At 43.4% G+C, this 20,386-nt stretch overlaps 2 protein-coding genes across 3 annotated transcripts in view; both read right to left on the bottom strand.

Annotated features, from left to right (window-relative positions):
• The window catches only part of BRIP1 (BRCA1 interacting DNA helicase 1), a 45,842-nt gene extending 43,248 nt beyond the window's left edge, over positions 1-2,594 (bottom strand). Inside the window, exons 1-4 of one of the 2 annotated variants that reach the window (XM_065852772.2) lie at positions 2,543-2,594; positions 1,883-1,990; positions 961-1,089; positions 253-364 (exon numbers count right to left, since the gene is read on the bottom strand). In XM_065852772.2, the coding sequence (XP_065708844.1) occupies positions 253-364; positions 961-1,053 (205 nt within the window). In that variant the 5' untranslated portion in view covers positions 1,054-1,089; positions 1,883-1,990; positions 2,543-2,594. The remainder of the gene's footprint in view (positions 1-252; positions 365-960; positions 1,090-1,882; positions 1,991-2,542) is intronic. The other variant, XM_071816896.1, reaches the window with a different exon arrangement.
• Positions 2,595-2,937: 343 nt separating this feature from the next.
• Positions 2,938-19,073, bottom strand: INTS2 (integrator complex subunit 2). The gene is made up of 24 exons (XM_065853270.2): positions 18,725-19,073; positions 18,145-18,283; positions 17,383-17,485; positions 17,037-17,150; positions 15,977-16,107; positions 15,708-15,881; positions 14,963-15,189; positions 14,277-14,402; positions 13,644-13,715; positions 13,436-13,550; positions 12,599-12,667; positions 12,235-12,369; positions 11,879-12,055; positions 11,104-11,212; positions 10,483-10,587; positions 9,881-10,045; positions 9,505-9,706; positions 8,838-8,963; positions 7,397-7,586; positions 6,918-7,160; positions 5,696-5,803; positions 5,174-5,279; positions 4,830-5,006; positions 2,938-4,540 (listed from the first exon to the last, which is right to left on the bottom strand). Exons 1-24 carry the CDS (start codon positions 19,015-19,017, stop codon positions 4,371-4,373), a joined length of 3,576 nt encoding a protein of 1,191 aa, XP_065709342.1. The 5' UTR covers positions 19,018-19,073; the 3' UTR covers positions 2,938-4,370.
• Positions 19,074-20,386: the final 1,313 nt, after the last annotated feature.

The raw sequence follows: 20,386 nt of genomic DNA, 5'->3' as shown, positions 1-20,386 counted from the left end.
AATCTGCATAACTACAAGCAACAAGTATTTTCTCTCAAAGTTCCAACAGCCATATAATTCCCTTAGGATAAAGGATAGCTAAATGTAGCTTAAAATTACTGGGCATTACTGTTTTATGTTGCCAATAAAGCGATACGTATAATGGTGGACAAAGACCTGAAACCAAATGTTTAAGGGCTGATAAGCCAGAACAATTAATTATAATATATTTTGGTAATAAAAACTGCAGAAACAGACACTAAGACAACTTACCATACAGAGACTGCTGCCACGATAACGCAGAGCAAAGCAACGCCAAGCTTTTGCCACTTCCCGTAGGGCTCTCCAACAAACAGTGCTGCCTGTTATTTAAGCCCTTGACAATCTTTAAGGAGAATAATGAGAACAAAACCAGAGTCACCTTTAATAATAACAGAAGGTCAACAAAGCTTTATTTCTCTCACATGCAGGGGCTGAGAGATACTTGCCTGCTATAGTAACAGCAATATCTTGCTTCCTCTAGTCTTACAGAAGCAGAACATTGAAAACATTTGCCAGACAAACCATTCATCCCACAAAGAAAACGTGTTTGAAAATGGTTAAAACCATTTAAGAACATTTAAACGTAGCAATTCATTTATAAAATCTGTCCAAAAAGTGAGAAGTTATTGAAATATTACATCCTGTTTAAAAGACAGTTGTTTTACTAAATCGTCCCCTCCTTATATACTTGCAAAATTACATAACATTTCTATTACAGTATGTCTAGATAAATACTCATAATTATCGTATAACACAACTTGTTTCTTAGCATAAGTGTTCACAAATCCAAAGTGTACTTCAGCATTCCCTACCCATGGGCCAGGTATCCTTGTATAGCACAGAGAACAGTAGATTACATTACAAGGGACATTCTCAAGATACTGGAGGCTCTGAAAACATAAGCCATTCGTTTAGCAAATTAATATAAATTCGACTTACAGCATTCATCATAGCAAGCTGTGAAGGATATGCCTTGCAAGGGAACCTAATCTTGACTCCCCCGATAGTGTATTCTGACACATCAGAAGACATTGCCACTTTTTACTCCCGTTTACTTCAGGTTTAGAACTGCAATAAAAAACCAGCGTAAGCAAGTCGACATGAACAAGCAGGCAAAGCCTGAAACAACATATGGCACCAGCAAAAACAAGTAGAAACTGTTAACCTGATAAGGGGGCTGAGCGGTTCAGGATATTACCAGAAATGACATATAGGAGTTTATATTACACACCATCCTTTCAGCCCTGGCCCTTGTTACAAATGCGAGCAAGTTGCCACAATCTGATGAGTAACATCAACAATTTAAGCAATTTAAATAAAAGTACGAATGAACCGTACACATCATTTCAGATTCTGTTTCTCAGACTGAATTGTGTTGGGAAAAGAACGCTAATCCTCAGGGAAAAAGAAATTCTGAATATTTAATAACTAAAAATCATCAGTTCTTCAATTTTCCAGGTCGATTAGTTTGAACTAGAATACATTACAAATGACACAGACGCAGCTGACAACAGTAGCTCGTTTTGCTCGTCTTATAACAATCAAATAATAAAACTGGACCCTGACCTTAGAAATAAGGTGTTTTAAAGTCCACCAGTAATATAGTATTTATTCAGGGGAAAATGAGGTGTTGGTCACTTTACTGCTCTGTGAGTATTATCTTGCATTTCTCCCACTCTAGCAAATAAAAGAAAGTCAGTTTCTCTATCATGTTAAAATATTGAAATTATTGAATTAAAAATACCAAAGACACATAGATGGCTTAAATGACATATTTTTTTTCTTATGGTTTTTCGGCATCTTGAAAATAATTGCACAATTTAAAATCGGCAGATTCCCTGTGATAAATTAACTCACTAACCTGTATCCTCATCTGACTTTTAATGAGTAAACACATACATCACAAAACCACCAACGCATGGCACGATTCAGCTTCATCATCAACTTTCTCAACAGGAAAAACAAACTCCTGGTGAAAAGAGATCGCTGACGTGAGTTCGCACCCTGCCCCTCCTTCCAAAATCGGAACCGCACCCCAATAAAAGGCTTTTCCCTACACATTTGCGGTGTTCGCTGGAACGAGCACTTCGAGTTGCGCTTCCCCCCAGGAAAACCAAGTCCCGGGCGGGGGGGTGGGTCGGAAGGATCCAAGCGCGGAGGCGGCGGGAAGCAGAACCATCCGGGACACCGCGGGCAGCCGGACCCTCCGTCCGGCTCCGCTCCTCTGCGCGCCCCGGGGCCGCTCCCTGGGCAACCCCGGCGCCCCCTTGGCCCTGCTGGAGCTCCAGCCCTGGGTTGAACTCTCCGCCTCGCTGCGGCCCAGGGCGGCTGCTGTCATTCAGCCGGGCGTGTCGCCTCAGCCTACACAGAAGCACCCGGGCGTTTTCTTTCTCTTCTCTAAGAGGTTTGTCCCTCTCCGGAAAGCCACTGTATCCCTTCGCACCCACCCCGCGGGAGCCCGGTCCCCTCACAGCCGCGCTTCGCCCCACGGGAGGCGAGAAGCGGCGACACGGCCGCTCACCTCAGGCCACAGCGCCCGCTTCAGCGTCCGTCCTTCCCGCCTCCGCCCCGCCGCCAATCAGCTGACAGGAAAGGGTCCTGAACCACCAATCAGCAAATCGCAGACTAAGCCGCTCCGCCCCTCCCACTGCTGCGCTATGAGAACCAATCACGGAAGGCGTTGCTGACTTCCGGCTGAACTCGTTGCTAGGCAACCAGGCGTTTACCGTGTGGGAATCCTATTGCAAAATACTTTGATACCTTTTGTTGGTTTTATCTTGCTTTAAGCATAGTGCACAGAAAGCAGTCTTGGAAACTAAAATAAGAGTAATTTAGTAAATCAGTGGCTTTTAAATATTGCTGTACAGGACAGGCGTGGGGAGAAGCTTCAACACATAATCAATACACGCAATTCCCTTTGAAATTTAAAGTATCAATATCTATGACTTGATCCAAATCATACACTATTTTTTTTATTTAAATACCACTACAGCATATAAAATTACACTCAGAAAGGAAGGAAAAAAAATACATACATTTGGATTATTTACATACTTTACATCAAGATGACAAAAACGGTACTTGTTATCAGATGGTTACAGTGCTGGTAAATCCTGGAGCGCAAACCCGAGTGTTTGTGGGGTTTCCCCCATCGCTCTCCTGCAGGAGCAGAAGCCAAACTACACAAAACTTCCTCAGGCCACACCAAAGAATCGGATCATTATTTCTAAAATAAAAATTGGTCTTAATCGAAAAAAAAAAATCACTGATTTAAGGACCCTGGATGCTGTTTAAGAGCAGAGCCAGTGCTGGATTGACTAGTCTAGCGGTTCATGTATGTCAAAGTACTGCACCCAATTCTGGCACAACTGCCAAACCCTAATTTTCTGTCACAAAAGCACGTGCTGCCTCTCAGAAGAGCTTACGCAACCTTCGAGAAACTCCCAAATATTGCACCCCTTCTGCAATGCCACAAAACACATCTCTCGAGGCTAAATCCCGCAGCTTTTGTATGGAAGAACCAGCAGCTTCACGCACAAAGCACAAAGGACTTGGCGTTCCTGTCCTCCGAGCTGCACGTAACCACTTTAGTACGGCTGAAATCCATCATCCCTTTCATTACAGGGAAATTCAGCTTCTGTTGTCACTCTCAACACCCATTTCCTTTTTTTTTAATCTTAACCTAATGATATCTTGAGATACCTATGCACTTATTTCTTGAAGGCTTCCTCACCTCTCTTAACCTAAACCACCTGAGCTGCACTACAAATACATATCCTTTAAAAATCACATATATACAGCTCATTTTGGCAGTGGTACTTCTTTTTTAATCAACTTTCAGACCGGTTTCACATTTTTCATGAAGGCTGGCTGTGTGTCATGGTGCAAGTTACACCATTTTTCCAAGTCTTCCTTGGAATATTTATTCCATCTTGCTCTGCAAGGCTCTGAACAAGAGCTCATCTAACTTCAGAAAAGCACGTGAATATTCAATTCTTCCTACCTATCGTTTTGCTGTTTGCCCAGCAAATTAAGTATCCACTACTTTCAGGGTGTTACAAAAACCTTTCAAGTGTGTTGCCGTATCACTTCAGAAACTGAGCAAGCCTGAAAATGATGCTGTTACACTGGAAATTATTTATCAACCCCTGATATCGGACACAAAAGTTTTCACTGGAAGCAACATAAGCCTCTTCAAATAATCGTTTTCTTTTCAGACATAACTGAATTGAACTAATGAAAAACACAGACACCTTGTGCTCCAGTTCCTCAATCCACTTTCGCAGCTTTCTCCCAATTTGAGGCGCCACAGCCCGTGGGACAAGCTACAGTACAATTGTGTGTTCTTCCTAAACTCCACTTACGCTCATGTTGATTATTTCAATGATTGTATTTTCAACACATTGGCACAACCGAACATCAGGGTCCAAACATGTGACGTCCCTTGAATAACTTTTGTTAGGTGAATCGTTACAGAGTCCTGACACTTCATGTGGTTTCTCCTTGAGTTGCTGGAGACCTAGAAAATTAAGTAAAAGAAGGAAATTACACCTAAATAAATAAATACATTTTTAAAATTGTCGTATTACACCTATGACACAAACATCTACGTTATGAAATCCCAAATTTGCTCCATCCCTGTTTCACGCACAGGGTTTAACTCTGGAGATTTCTAGAGACCCAACAACGTTTCTTTTTCATTCTTCTATGTAAATTTCACACTGCATTCCAACTGCACTCAAACTTTTGAAACATGAATACAATTTTCTCCCCGAGCCCATGACATTACTTTTGAGTACTTCACTTACGTGTAATAATTGGGTCGAAGTCTCTTGTCTGCGTAGCAACATCAGAGGCACAAACTTGTCCTATTTGTATCAGCAGAGACATAATATCCTCATAGAGAGGAGGAAAGGCTTGGCAGAAGGACACCAAACAAGGCAGGGTTGGCATAAAAAACGCGTAGCGCTTCGACTGGGTTAAAACTAGCAAGGAAAAGGAAATAAGTAGAAAGGAATTACTCCAAAAATCCAGCCAAGTATTGTTACTTTTGCACTCATAATTAACACAGCGGCATTCACACAAAGCTGCATCCAACCTAGACAATACTAATTTACACGCTCATGTATTTAGGGGATGCTGATGTGCTCACCTGTGAGCAGGGTTCCCATCACATTGATCGCTAAACGAGCCACGCTCAGAGATTTGGGCAGCGCATACTGGATACACAAAAATGAGAGTAACTGGATGGCAAATATCTGTTCAGCAGGCAAAAGAGAAATAAGCACCAAAGTTACAGATTGCTTTGCACTTCCTATCCAAAGCTCTTCACATAAGTTAGTAAATATTCTCCATTTTACCAATGAGGAAAAGCCTTAATAATAGTTACTGTGAATTCTTCCTGCTGACTTCAAGAAAAACAACCCACATATATTTAACATTAACCAAAGTACCAGCACTAGTGTTTCAGAATCTCCCCCGCAGACACTAACGATAAGCAATAAGGTAACACACAATTTACAATTTAAGTTAAAAGTGCTACAGATATTGCCTTAATATCCCAGGCAAGTTAGGACAGGGCTTTTTTTTGTGACCTATTTATCTTCTCCCCTTAACCGATACTTCCCCAGGGTTAACTACCGCAGTGCTTCCAAACCTGCTGACTGGACTGTACCTGTTTTTCAAGCTCGGGCTGGGCAATGAGCTCCGGTATGAAATCCAGACAGATGTGCATGGATGGGATCCCCGCCACCGTCAGTGCCAGCAGCTCACACGGGTAACCCTGGGTGATTAAGAAAACAGATGCACCAAAGGTGTTCTAAAAATCCTCCTTCGATTACGATATATTAAGTCGTGGTCAATGGGGCAGAGTCCAGTTGAAGCCTGTATCCAGTGCAGTTCCTCAGGGGTCAGTACTGGGGCCTGTATTATTCAATATATTCATCAGTGATTTGGAGGAGGGAATAGAGTGTACTATCAGCAGGTTTGCTGATGACACCAAGCTGGGAGGAGTGGCTGACACTGGAAGCTGTGCTGCCATCAGAGACCTGGACAGGGTGGAGAGTTGCGGGGGGGAAATGTAATGAAATATAACAAGGGCAAGTGTAGAGTCTTGAATCTGGGCAGGAACAACCCCAGGTTCCAGTATAAGTTGGGGAGTGACCTATTAGAGAGCAGCGTAGGGGAAAGGGACCTGGGGGTCCTGGGGACAGCAGGGTGACCATGAGCCAGCACTGGGCCCTTGTGGCCAGGAAGGCAATGGTACCTGGGGTGGGTTAGAAGGGGGTGGTCAGTAGGTCAGAGAGGTTCTCCTGCCCCTCTACTCTGCCCTGGTGAGGCCACACCTGGAATATTGTGTCCAGTTGTGGCCCCTCAGTGCCAGAAGGACAGGGAACTGCTGGAGAGAGTCCAGCGCAGGGCAACAAAGATGCTGAAGGGAGTGGAGCATCTCCCGTGTGAGGAAAGGCTGAGGGAGCTGGGGCTCTGGAGCTGGAGGAGACTGAGGTGTGACCTCATTAATGTTTACAGATGTATAAAGGGTGAGTGTCAGGAGGATGGAGCCAGGCTCTTCTCGGTGACAACCAACGACAGGACAAGGGGTAATGGGTTCAAACTGGAACACAAGAGGTTCCACTTAAATTTGAGAAGAAACGTGTTTAACAATAAGTAACAGGCATAGCTTGGGTGCTCCATTCTCAGCTACAGGAGTCCAAGCACGAAAATATGGAGGAAATGCAGATGCTACAGATTTGGCGAGACAGGGAGCAGAAAAGTGGGCCGTTATAATTCCTGAGGAACACAGTGACAGCATTCAACTGCCTTCCTTCCACCACTTCATTCGGCTCTTCCTCAACTAAAAAAAAAACACATAAGAACTAAAATAGTGCAAAGCAGACCTGGAAATGAACGAGTTTGACTATGTTGGGATCAGCGATGTACATCTGATGCAGCAGACAGCAGATCAGACACTGGACCTCGCGAAGGTTGCACAGCAAACTATCTTCTTCTTCTGGCTCGGGGCTCTTGGGGCCCGCGGCACCACAAACGCTCTTCAGCAAACTGTGGGGGTTGCTGCTCTGGGCTTTCTCATCTTCTGTAGGTAAGCAGATCTCGAGAAGAATCTGCACAGCAGCACTGTCCTGTGAGGAAAAAGGCGATGGAACACGCATAAAGGACTCCAATTAAATCAAATCAATCCAATACAAAGTAACGACAATTTGAGGAACAGAAGTCTGTGGGGTGGCTAGAATTTCTAGATTTTTTTTTCTATATGGAATAAAACCAACTCAGTTCAAGAATCACAAATCCTGTAGAATGTTAAAAAAACCCAAATACTTCACTTGACATCGTTTAATATCCATTTCTTCCCCCTTACCTGAGCAGCAAGCAATGCATTTTTTAATTCTTCCCTGGTAACTTCTGGGGCCTCTGGACCCATTGTGTTGTTTTGTGATGGTCTAATGTCCTGCTCCGCTGTTTCTTTTAGGTGAGAATTGAGGTAAGCTTTGGAAGCAAGAAGATACCCATTCAACATGTGTAAGGTTATATCCATCAGAGGAGGACTCCTGATACGGGAACACATGACAAAATAAAGGCATTTCAGCAGGCAATAATAACCTGAACAAACCAAAAGCATTCCTCAAAGGCTCACTTGGCTTAGTCCGCTTCTCTCGTGCACACACACAGATGGGTACACCTACAAAACCAAGGAACTGCAGAAGAGGCTCATTTCTGAATGAAGGAAACCCAAAAAGTGTTGGCTGTATGTGAAGGAAAAATAATTGTCTGACTGATGGGCAAAAATAAGGCAGACAGACTCAGAACTGCTTCCACAATTCTCAGATGGTGGTTTTCATCGCATTGTAAATCTCCCTAACAGTTTAGAAACGTAGGATTTTCTATTTGCATCCAGGGCTGAAGGGACAAACATTTTAAAATGTCACCCCCAGGTTGGGGATTAGAGACGTGATCAACAGAGACGTATGTCTGGCAGAGCTGCAGCAACTCAAATGAAAGCTGGATTCAGGGCTCGATTGCTAAAAGGCAAAGAGCGACACCGCATACAAACAAAAATGTGAAGAACAAATCAAGTTCACTATCAGCCATTTATTATGAACAAAAGGATAATACAAAATGGGAAAAATGAACCACAACTGACAGAAAACATGAAAAAGAATATACAAGGGGGAAACCTAGGGGCTGAAGTACATTTAAAATTATTAACCCTATCTTTTTTTAGAATAACTGATGCAATTTTCTTCATAACTATGAAAAAGTAAAGTTTTCATTTACAAATTCTAATCGTTTGCACTACTTCATATTCTCCTTAAAAGCTGGTCCATTGCTATCAGTTATGATCATTTTCACTACTAAAAGGCTCAGCTAATTCTTCTGCATCGGAGCCATAAAGCAGCATCACACATCCTCTTCTGCCATCACTGACATGTAGAGGAACTCATTTCTAATTGCTACTAAAAGGCTTCGTTGGGAAATTAAGCAAATCTCCCCTTGTCACCCCCATCAAACATTTCCCCAAAAAGCTGGAACAGCAGGAGGGTGGCAGAGGACAGCGTGTGGCAGATGTGACACCTACACCCTCAAGCACCACCACCGCGTGGCAGCAGACATTTTACACACAAATTCACACGCACAGATCTAAAATGGATGGACGATCTACGTACAAATCCCAAAGCTCCCCAACTAGCGCTTGGTGGAAGGATGTGCGACAGGACACTCAGCGGGACAGCACGACACGCTGAGACCGCGCACGGCTCGCACCGCTGACCGTAAGAAGCCAAAAGGAGGGAGACACTCACCTGTGAACCCTGGGATCACATCTCAGTACAATCAGAGGATCGATCATCAGATCAATCTGAGTGTATTTCTGCTGCCGGACTATTTTCCCTGAAGGCTGCAGAGCATTAACAGTCATCACCCACAACCTAAAATGAGATTATTTTTACGATTTTTTTATTAGATAATCTGTAAGAAAACAAGGATCACATACGCATCTGGACACTCACTCATCTCAATTAGCTGCATTTTTCCAGGTCTATCAAAGAGCAAGAGCCCCGAATTTCATTTGCAGCCCTTGACATTAACCAAGATACAGTTAAATCACATTCACTGAAAACAGAGCAGCCGCGCTGTTTCCACTGTGATCACACATCCGGATCCTCAGAAAAGACACACTCTTACCAAGATGATTTCACGTTTCAGCAGCGATTTGTCATAAACAATGCACACTGTAAAACTACACTCCTATATTTTAAGCGAACTGGAGATTTTCTTTCCCCTGAGAACAAGAAGTGTTGTCCTTTTAAATGCAAAAGTTAAATTTCAACAAGCAAAAGGAATGCAACTCTAACACATTCTGTTCAGTCACAACCTCTAATTTCCCAGCCAAAGGCATTGAGTCATTATTTTTGAAATAGAAAGTGACAGTCCACCTATCTGCAATGACAAACGCTATTCTGAGCCTACCTTCTTGGCATGACAGTGTTAAGAACCATCCAAAGTTTATTGACGGTCTGAAGAATCCTCCGAGGGATTCCAGCATTCAGCAGGAGATTCATATTTGATGTCAATACTTCTGCATATGGGATCAATTCAGCGGCTGAGAGAAGCGTTAAATGCTCTAAGATCTGCATCAGCTGGGTGTGATTTCCAGGCAGCATGGAAAATGCTGGAAAACAAAGACAATGAGATCTTGGTAAAACTGTACTTCTGACTTTTTTTCTGACTTGGCAGCAGAACATTTTCATTATAGAAATGCAGTAGGATCACATGAATTAAATGGCTACACACTTCCAAACCCGCTGTATTCCATCCAGTCTGGAATTCACACGGAATTATTTACCTTCCTGCAGCTGTTTGGGTGAGTGATTCTTGGCCATGTTTGTAAGCAGCATCCTCCTCAGCAAGGCATCGGTGCCCGTGATCTGCTCCTCACAGATCCAGTCGTCCACGATGCAGAGGTGTGGATAGTTGGTTGCAAGAAGGCGCAGCAGTGCAGAATGCAAACCTTTCGGGGTGGGGAGGAAGTGAACATCTGAGATTTAAGTAGCGACATCTTTCACCTGAACATAGTTGTGCCTATCAGACCTTAACGGAATCCCTCCGGAGAAGTTCAATGAGTTTGCGTGTTTATAGCTTGATATTCTAACTCAAAGGAAAAGTTACCTTTGGAAAGGTGGGAGAACCCTACAGCAACTCTTAAACTCAGTCTGGAGTAATTATGATTCTCAGGTTATTCCTACTCTAAAACCTCCTCGAGGTGGGTGAGAACTGCTCTAAAAAGAACTGCATTCCTCAAACTTTGACTCCTCCTCCTGTGATCTCACCGGTTACTACTGACGGATTTTAAAAGAAAGGAAGGCAGGCTGTGAAACACGGCGGGTGCAGAGCAGGGAACACGCTCAGCGATCCTCGTCCACGCATGTGGGATCACAACAGCCTCACCTCCCAGCTCCTGCTGCAGCCCCTGCGCCTGCCGGATCAGGTACTTGATCGGGATCTGGTCCATTAATGCTGAGGAGTAAGACTTGGGTTTTTTCTGCATACCAGCTATAAGGACAAGAAACCACGCATAATAATTAGAGTTGGAAACAATTATTTCCCCAACTGAATCAATAAAGAAAGTGTAAAGCACTTGTCTTTATATTATCCAGGTAAAATAGAGAAAATCTCAAATAACACACCTCATTCCTGTTAAAGTATTAAATTAAGCTCTTCAAGAAACCATTTCTATGAACATTTCCATTTAAAGACCTTCCTGGCATTCAGATTTGTTTGCAAGATCTCCACGCTATCTTTGACCAAGTCCAAGAGACCTTGAGGTCACAGCTCTAATCTGCACTTGCTTTATGCAAGGTTTTTCATTAAAAAAAAAGCGCCAGTTATCAGTTGGTACATGGAATTTAAACTCTTGGCACACACAACATCCTGTATTTAGTATAATAATCTAAATTTTTTATGCTGTGCTTGAGTCCGACAGCAACGTGAATTTTGGTTACTGTATTAATTCCTCTCTTGGCACCGAATTTTCAGTTAACCTGTTTTCCACGACGCACTCACACGTACCCAGTATCTTTGTGTTTGCCAGGAGTGCTTCTTCGTACGACAGCACGTAGTAGAGGACAAGCAATTGTGTTGTGATGCTGTATCGTTGACCAAGACGAGTATTTTCCCCCTGTATATAAAACCAGATACAAAGGTCATGTTTCATTCCTGATCCTTGAGGAAAAAAACCACCTGATTTACCCACAAATATGAAGAAAGATGAGGCAACGAGCCTTGTACAAAAATATCGAGCCACAGGAGGTCCAAGCTCAAAGTTGCAGTGAACTTTTTTTTCCTTCCCCTTATTTTTTTAAATGAGTTTCAAACATTAAATGTAGTTTTGGTATCTTGGGACACTAATAAGGAGTAATCCTGGGATTCCAAGCAAGTCAATGCTTGTCACTCCTCTACATGTGTCCAAGTGATCACTCTCCTACTTCTATCACAATGAAAATGCTTCTTTCAAAACCAACCAGAGTGCTTCAGTTAAGTGACACCAATCCTACATAAACGCCTCCGCTTTTCAATCCACAAAGTGCTTTCCTTTGCGTCTTTAACAGCATGAGTTGGTTGGTTCCCAAGGAAAAGGGCAAAACAGGGACAAATGACAATCTGAGTAGCACTAATGAGTCACTTCAAAACACGCGGCTGTCACTGTAGTAGGATCAGCAGTTTACTACACACGCATTAAAGACAAAAACTAAGGCACCATACAGCTCTGCATCAAGCTTATACACAAACTACTGAACCACATGTTTGCATTAAAGTACATGAAAGAAGCAAACAAATCATTTACCCCAGAGAGTCCTTGAAAAACATTCAGTATCTCCTGTTCCGTGACAGGCTGATTTGTGGCCTCTGGGTTGGATTTAGTTGCAGGATTGAGAATGGAGTTGATATAGACATCAATAAGAGGAAGCAACTGAGGATGGAGCGGGGTGGTGGTTTCACAGAGCTGCCGATAGATCCAGTCCTAGAAAATAACGTGTTGGGTCACATCCACGTTCAAAGCTCAAGGGCAAGGGTGTCCTAACTTAACATACAGTTCCTCCTTAAATTATATGGTAATAGGCTATAAGATTCATATGAATTCTGCCTTCAAAGCCTAGTCGACATTCAAAATAAGGAACAGAAAGAAAATGCAGGTCATACCTTAATGGAGACTTTGTGCTTGGTGAACGATCGACTTTTTAACAGCTGGTAAATGCAGTGAATAGGTAAAAACCCAGTGATGTTGGCACTGAGATTGCCCGTGACAGGCACACGAACCGCGTGGGCCGTGACAACCTAAAGAGAAGTCATAATTAACAAGAAAAACACCACACATATCCACTTTATCACTATGCATAAGCACAAGGTGACAAGTCGCACAGCTACATTCTTCCTGGCATTTACTTATTTTTGGTTGTTTGGGAGCTGAAGAACATTTTTAAATAGGTTGATATAGTATGTGTAAAACTGTAGCACATGTACGACATTTGTGAACTATTTCCTGCTGCTTCACAAAATAAAATACCTGTTCGGTGAAAATCTCCTGTGTGAAGATTGTCTTCATTCTGCTGAGCGAGCTGGGCTTAATAACAATCTGGAACAAACAACAAAGTACGTGTAACTTTAAGTTTCAGTTTTCTTATAAGTATTTAAATTTATTTTATAAACTGTCAACTTTTAACCTTTTAAAACTTGTCTTCGCTGGGATACCAGGAAAACATTTGCATCCATACTTCAAATGTAAAGCAAAAATACTTTCAAATGTCAAGTTCATCATGTCTTTCCTACCCTAAAAATCACCCACCTACATTTTCTATTTGATGAGACACTATTTCACATCTCCCTTATGAGGAAAGGCTGAGGGAGCTGGGGCTCTGGAGCTGGAGGAAACTGAGGGGTGACCTCATTAATGTTTACAGATGTATAAAGGGTGAGTGTCAGGAGGATGGAGCCAGGCTCTTCTCGGTGATAACCAATGACAGGACAAGGGGCAATGGGTTCAAACTGGAACACGAAAGGTTCCACTTAAATTTGAGAAGAAACTTCTTCATGGTGAGGGTGGCAGAGCCTGGCCCAGGCTGCCCAGGGGGGTTGTGGAGTCTCCTTCTCTGCAGACATTCAAACCCGCCTGGACACCTTCCTGTGGAACCTCAGCTGGGTGTTCCTGCTCCAGCGGGGAGATTGCACTGGATGAGCTTTTGAGCTCCCTTCCAACCCCTGATATTCTGTGATTCTGTGATATTATGAAGTATATTAGCAAACCTTTATATCAAAACTAAAAGGAAATCCAAGAGTGTAAACACACAGTTAAAAGTTAATTTTATCAGAGATCTGTATGTGCTAGAAACAGTTCAGGATTTACCTTCATTCCCAGGGTGGAACAGACCAAATCGATGATAGCGCTGAGCTGATTGCTGTGGAAATACATGGCTACCAGGAGAAGCATCTCTCCGAAAGAAGCTGACACGCCAGAAATGCTAATGATAACCAAGAGGAAGAGTTAATTTCCAAGAGGACACAAGGAAATGTGAAACTAAAATAATTCCAAATCAAGGGCAGCCTGCTCTCACCTTTCAAAGTAAGCTTCTTCCTTTATCATCCAGCTGAGCCACATTACCATCAGTTGCTCCTGCTCTGGGGTGCTGCGCAAAGAAAATTCATTAAAGAACCTTTTCCTGAGAACTACCACTAGTTTTACTAACAGTAACTAGCAGAAAAGCCAGCATCTGAGGAATCTTATGTCAAGTGACTTTTTGTTATTTTCACTTCAGCATCATAGAGCTGATAAGCACTGATATTTAGCACAAACTTCGGTCCAACTGTGAGGAAATTTCATGTCTTGAACACACAAGGCTACATCCATTAAACACCTATATTGCCGTTCTTCTCAACACGGTCTCTGAAGAATTTAGCCATAAACTTGTTTAATGGAAAAGTGAACTAGTAAGGCCTACTTGAGCCTTCAAAAACCATTCCAAACTCATTCCAATGCTCCCCTCTTGTAAGATTTGCTGTCAACAAGGGGGAGAGCAGAGCAGAATATCAATTTCCTCACTATAGCACGAGACAAATCCATTCAACCAGCATACGGAGATCTGTATAAAAATAAGGAGTGAAAAAACTGCGCAGCTCTGGGGAGGTCACTGCCCTAACGGTGCTAAAACAGAACGTCTTTCCAAAGCTCCTCCTTTCCGGAGAGGTACCTGACGAGCGTGGAGAAGGCCAGGAGCATGCAGAAGGACAGGGACACAAAGCGAACGCCAGCTGGAGTTGCCGGAGGTCGGCTGGTCATCAGCTGCAGGAGCTGCTCGGCTTCTTCATCCGTTGGCCTGAGCAGGACAGAAAAGGAACAAAACCCACCACGCTGCTAACTTAAAAGTGAAGAGATTTCCAGTCTCATCACAAGGGTAAAATAATGGTTTTTCTATGTTGCTTAATCTGCTTATCAAGTTGCCATCAATACATCAGTATCAAGATTAACTGGTAATTCTCTTTGAACTTAAAAGACATAAAAATCTCTGTTAAGAGAATAAAAGCAGTGAGAAAACTTCCCCAAGATGTAATTTTGCTTATTAGTACAGAATACGTAAATTAAAACTAATAATGCGTGAAGATGCTACATTAGCACTTCCTAAAAAGTAAACGCAGAGGAAAAGAAATTCTAAATTCACGTAGTGTATGTCGCTAGAGTTTTGAGCTGCTTTCTCTTCTACAAACCGCTGCAACCACTCAGGTCTAGACTTGGTTAACAAGTCAGCAGAACCGATTTTGCAGCATTAAAGAGAGCACCACATTTCTTGAGGCAGTTCGTGTTAAAAGTGCCCAAAGCTCTCCACTTCTGCTTAAGCCGACAGGCAGTGAATAAAAAACACATTAAAACATCCATTACTTCAGCCCAGCAATTCCCATCAAAGCGCAATAGAGACGTAACAATGCGCTGGCTTTCACGACGTGCTCTTCCTTCAGTCCTGAATACACGGACACGTTTGGCTCCGTATCGACATCTGCTTCTTCAACAATGTGTGTGCTGCGAACCGTGGGAAGGATTCCCATGAGCTCCAGGAGCAGCTGCCTCCTCATTTGCCAAAGCACAGAACTGATATTATCTCTTTTTCTCTGTGTAAGAGGTCAAAAGATGAGAACAATGTCAAACTCAACCCATCAAACAATGCATTACAGAAGAGCTTCCTTAATGATGAAGTCAAGGGAAAAACAAGAAGTGGGGGCGGAAGAGGAATATTTTTAAAATATAGTTTTCAGTACTAGGGCAACAGGCAACACACAATCGTATTACAACAGCTTATTACATTGAGACACAAGCTGTAACTAACTCAACTAACTAAGCAATTCACGATGCAACTAGCTATTGTGAACACTGAGAATGAATATATTCATCAGGTAAACATTACAAACACACAGTTCCTTGGTTTCCGTGCCTACATATCTCTCAGAGGAACAACCGAATTGCTGCCTTCAGAGATGCAATTTATAGACCTGAGGTTACCTGTAAAGGTTGCTCCAAGATGTGAGACAGGATTTATATGCATTCAAATAGAGGTGCCCACATCCAGAAAAGTTACAGTAAGCCATAAGAATACTTTTTTTAAAAGCAAAATATCCAAAGATTTTCATACCTGTTGGCCATTCCGGATAAAAGTTCCAAACCAAGTTCGAACCTTTGCATTTGTTCCAAGCAGCAAACCACTCACAAAACACACCAGGTCACTCACTCCATCATCTGAAGATTCATTTTTGGTGTGATCCAAGGTCAAAGCCACACCAAGTCCTGGCAGATGACACTCTTCCACCTAGATAAAATGCCCAGGCTCAATCATCTTTGTTGGTTTTAAAGCTCTAGTAAACATCATAATTCTGGTTCTCACGACTGACTAACGACACGTACCACCATGCCTCGGACCCTCAGAGCTTGGGAAGGGTTCATTTTACACAGGTGGCGAAGAGCTTCTGTTCTCCGACGGCCTCCAACACTCTCCTCATCCTGCCGTTCACCGTTCTTAATCAAACCCCTACAGACTAAAAACCCAACAGGAGGTGTAAGGAAATCTGATCTTTCCAAGAAAAAGACACATAAAAACAAAGCCAAGCTTTTCTGCTCAGCTTACTATGATTTATTCGCTGGGCCACACAAATGTTGTTTGGGCAAGAACTCATGATCTACAGTATATAAGCAGAACAAGGAAATGGTTTTTCTCCTCAGAGAAATCACAGAATCCCCAAATGTCAGGGGTTGGAAGGGACCTGGAAAGCTCATCCAGTGCAATCCCCCCATGGAGCAGGAACACCCAGCTGAGGTTCCACAGGAAGGTGTCCAGGCGGGTTTGAATGTCTGCAGAGAAGGAGACTCCACAACCTCCCTGGGCAGCCTGGGCCAGTGTCTGTCACCCTCACTGAGAAGAAGTTTCTTCTCAAATTTAAGTGGAACCTCTTGTGTTCCAGTTTGAACCCATTTTGAACTCAATTTGACCCATCACAGGGTCATTATAGATTTACACATCATTCAATTACTGCTTGTTCTCTTTCTAACGTAACCTGTGCATCCGACAGCCCTGGAGACTGAAATCCTATTGCGAGGTAAGGGATGCTAAACAGAAGACATCAATATGGATTTTTCACCCCATAATATGGCTCAGTTCGAGGGACAAGAGCTACTAACACGGTTAGAGCAGGTTCAGAGTCCCAGCCATTCATTGCCCATGACCTACAGATGAAACGGTGCAACATGAGTCTACAAGCAGGCTGCAAAAATAGGGCATGAACGTGATGAGAAGAGGAACCCATCAGTACCTCTAAGTATAAATGCATTTGAATTATACTTCACAAGCTGAACACTCTCCCATTCAAATATTTATGATGCAAGGTTTAGCCCAGAATTAACTATGTTACTAGAAATCATTTCAAAACTTTAGAAAAAGAAAGCTGGCCAAGAAGAAACTGCACCTCACCCTCGTTAAAGCTGTCGGGAACGTTGGCCACCAGCAGGCAGAGGAACCAGGCTCCGTTCTTAACGTGCAACAGAGCTTCGGCCACATCGACTATCGGCAACAGGGACGGCAGCTCTGGATAAAGAGAGTTTTTGAAGTCACACCGTTGCACTGTGAAACAACTACAGCCTTGCTTTTAATATGCATTTCAATAACACATTCAAATCGATGAACGGAAACATCAACCAGTGATCTATTCCTCTTTCAAAGAGTTAAACAGCCGAGGTGAACCTTAAATCAGTCACACAGCCCCAAAAGTTGAGGTTTGTTTACATTCAGAAAACACTATAAATACAGAATACTACACCTGCTTGCAAAATGCAGAGAACATCTGCTGCCTCCTCCAGATAAACAGGACTCTCGAAGAGCTCAGAAGATTTGAGAAAAAACTCACCATTTGATTCCGACACCTACAAGACATTGTTCACCATCACTGAACAGGTTTCATGAAGCAATTAGTCTCTTATGGCTTTAAATTCAGCAGATTTAATACATTAAAAACTGTCAAAAAGGTACTGCTATAAACACAGAACAAGCAAGAAATGTGTTTACTAGCAGAACTACTTCGAATGGCTGGTATCATTGCTTCTTTCCAGAAGAAAGAGAAATATCTCACTGCCAATTCTAAAAACATGTTAAGTTTACACAAGGAAAATAAAACGCTGTGGGGGGGAGCAAAGAGGAATACAGTGGCCAATGTGACAGTGCAATTAAATAACTGGATGGAGAAACATCATAGTTTCGTTTTCAAACATGATTTCTGCACTGATGCATCATAAAAATCACATTACATTTTGAGTACAGTATATTACAGAATACACAGAGCCTGTATCACGTTAGAGAAGATGACCCTCGTTTGTTCTGGGGAAGACAGACTTCATCTAGGAAGCCGGGGTCACAAGGGGTTCCATCACAAACCACTTCCAGCCAGAACAAGACTTTAAGTCTTGGTGAAGCGGGTCATATCTTGAGAAGAATATTCACACACACCAGCAGCACCGGAGCCAGACGGAGCATCAACCTACCCAGAGCGCAAAACTCACAAGTGTGCAGAAACGGAGAAATTTACCTTGTTCATAATCGCCAGCAATTCGCTAAGCACGAGGCGAAGGCGCCGAGGCGAATCGCTGTGCTCGAACTCCAGCGTCAGCCCGTGCTGGAGCTGCGACACCAAGACGCTTTCTCCGCTGCCTCCTCCGAGCTTGTGCCTATGAGTTCAAACCAACACCTGTTACACCTTTCTGAAAACACAAAAATGTTACCAGTTAAAGAAAGACAGCAATTCTGTGGGGATTTCTCCTGTCACGCCAACAATCAGAGAGGACTGTTGTAGCGGTAGTACCCCACAAAACTGAATTTTTATCAAAATTTCAATGGCCTCTGTTCCCCAACAGCTCAGACACCACCCAAGGAACCTGACCCCTCTCTTCGCCCCCCCAAGCCCCGCCAGGTTGGGCAGTTCCCCACAAGGACATCGTGACAGGGACACCAGCTGCTCTGTCAGAAATGGGGCTTTTCCTGAGCGTTCCTCAAGGGACAGGGGCACGATCGACCGGCTCATCCCGGCACTTGAGCAGCACCGACAAACAAACGAGCCGCAAAGGCCACACAGAGGCTTTCCCCACGGAAAACGCCCTTCTCCGCGTTACCGGAGCTGCTGCTCTTTGCTGGCGTCCTGCTCCAGGGCGTGGAAGTCCACGGAGAGCAAGGCCACGATGGAGTTCACCGCCTCCACGCCCGAGAGGAGCCGCAGGATAAGCTTCTTGTCCTGCGCCCAGCTCTGGCTCTGGTCGGCGGGGGCGCACAGCGCCATGCGCACCAGGCAGGGCAGCAGCAGCCGCAGCTCGGGGTCGCTCAGGGCGGCCAGGCGCACCACGTCCACCTTCTGCATGGCCTCGAACGCGTAGGGGCTGACGAACTGCAGGCCCGAGCACTCGGCCATGGCGGCGGCGGCGCCGCCCGCTCCCCCCCGCGCACCAACCGGCGGGAGGCGCGCGGAAGTAACGTCACCCCCGCGCGGCGGGCGGGAAGGTTGAGGGGAGGCCCCGCCCCTTCCCCCCCTCACTCTAAATAAGGCGACACCACAATCAAGGCTTCATGAATAATTTATTCCATTTGAAATTTTTTTAAAAAGTATAAACCTTTTTTTTTTTCTTTTTTTTTTTTCCTCTCATTTCCTCAATCACAATTTGTACAACTCAGTGTTTATGGCATTCGGCAGCAATAGTGTTTGTTCCTTTAATCGCTTTTATTCGTCTTTTTGTCATGATAAATACGACTCTGCCGTGGGAGAAGGTCCCAGGGGAAGGTGACATGTCCAGTAGCGAGGCCACAGGCTGCGTCAGCCCAACCCGAGCGCTCTGCAAGGTCCTCACGTCCAGTTTGCTCAGAAATAAACCTAAAGCTCCGGATTAGTAACGTCCTGAAAAAGTGACCCTGAGGATTGTGGTAGGTCCCAAATCCAGTTTACTGTAAATTAAGCTTTACTCCACTGAAAACAAAAAGTACACCCACAACCAGTAATAATGAAAAACTTTGAAGCATAGTCCTGGGTCCTTTACTAAAAAATAAGACAAAAGAGAAAAAGCTTCCCCAGCTGGAGGCTGTCGAGACAGTAATGTCGTCACCTAATTAACGAATTCTCACAAGAAAACCAGATCAGAACATCATTTACGCAGCATTACTATCAACCCAGACTGATATGCTGTGCTGTGCTGGTGTGCAGCAAATTAGATGGTGCAATAGCATTTAAAAAAAAAAAAACATTTTACTCTTCTTTTTGAAAGCTTTAAAATAATGCGACATAATATTTTGATATTACAGTATTAACAAATAGTGCTTGATTAAAGACATCTGCAAGTCTTCATAGCAACACATGAAGTTAAAATTACCAGCGGAGGTAAATACAGAAATACAATAATCTGCGCCGTAACTGACAGCTAAGTAAGAACATAGCTGAGGATTTAAATAGAAATTCATTTGCTTTTCATTATTTCACGAAATGTTGGAAAGATCTAAATGTTACAGCTATTTAAACCAGAAGGGTTGTCGGCAAGTACAACTGGTGGCCTGCTGGTCAGCAACAGGGTTCTCGGAAATCTGATTCAAGTAGTTGTGAGTCAAAGGTGATAAATGGTTTAAATACAGTAATCACTAGGTTAAAATACATATTTTTAAATAGGAATGGATCTCAGATTCTTCTTCCACGGAATTCTTAAAAGGAGGTAAAACTCCACCACTACTTAACAGAGCACTGCCAGGAGCAACGTTTTCTTGTAAGACATTTTGAGAAGCCAGAGCTGAATTTTTCC

Source organism: Patagioenas fasciata, chromosome 19, assembly GCF_037038585.1.
Source record: "Patagioenas fasciata isolate bPatFas1 chromosome 19, bPatFas1.hap1, whole genome shotgun sequence".
Classification (NCBI taxonomy): Eukaryota; Metazoa; Chordata; class Aves; order Columbiformes; family Columbidae; genus Patagioenas; species Patagioenas fasciata.
This window is presented reverse-complemented; position numbering and strand designations above follow the sequence as displayed.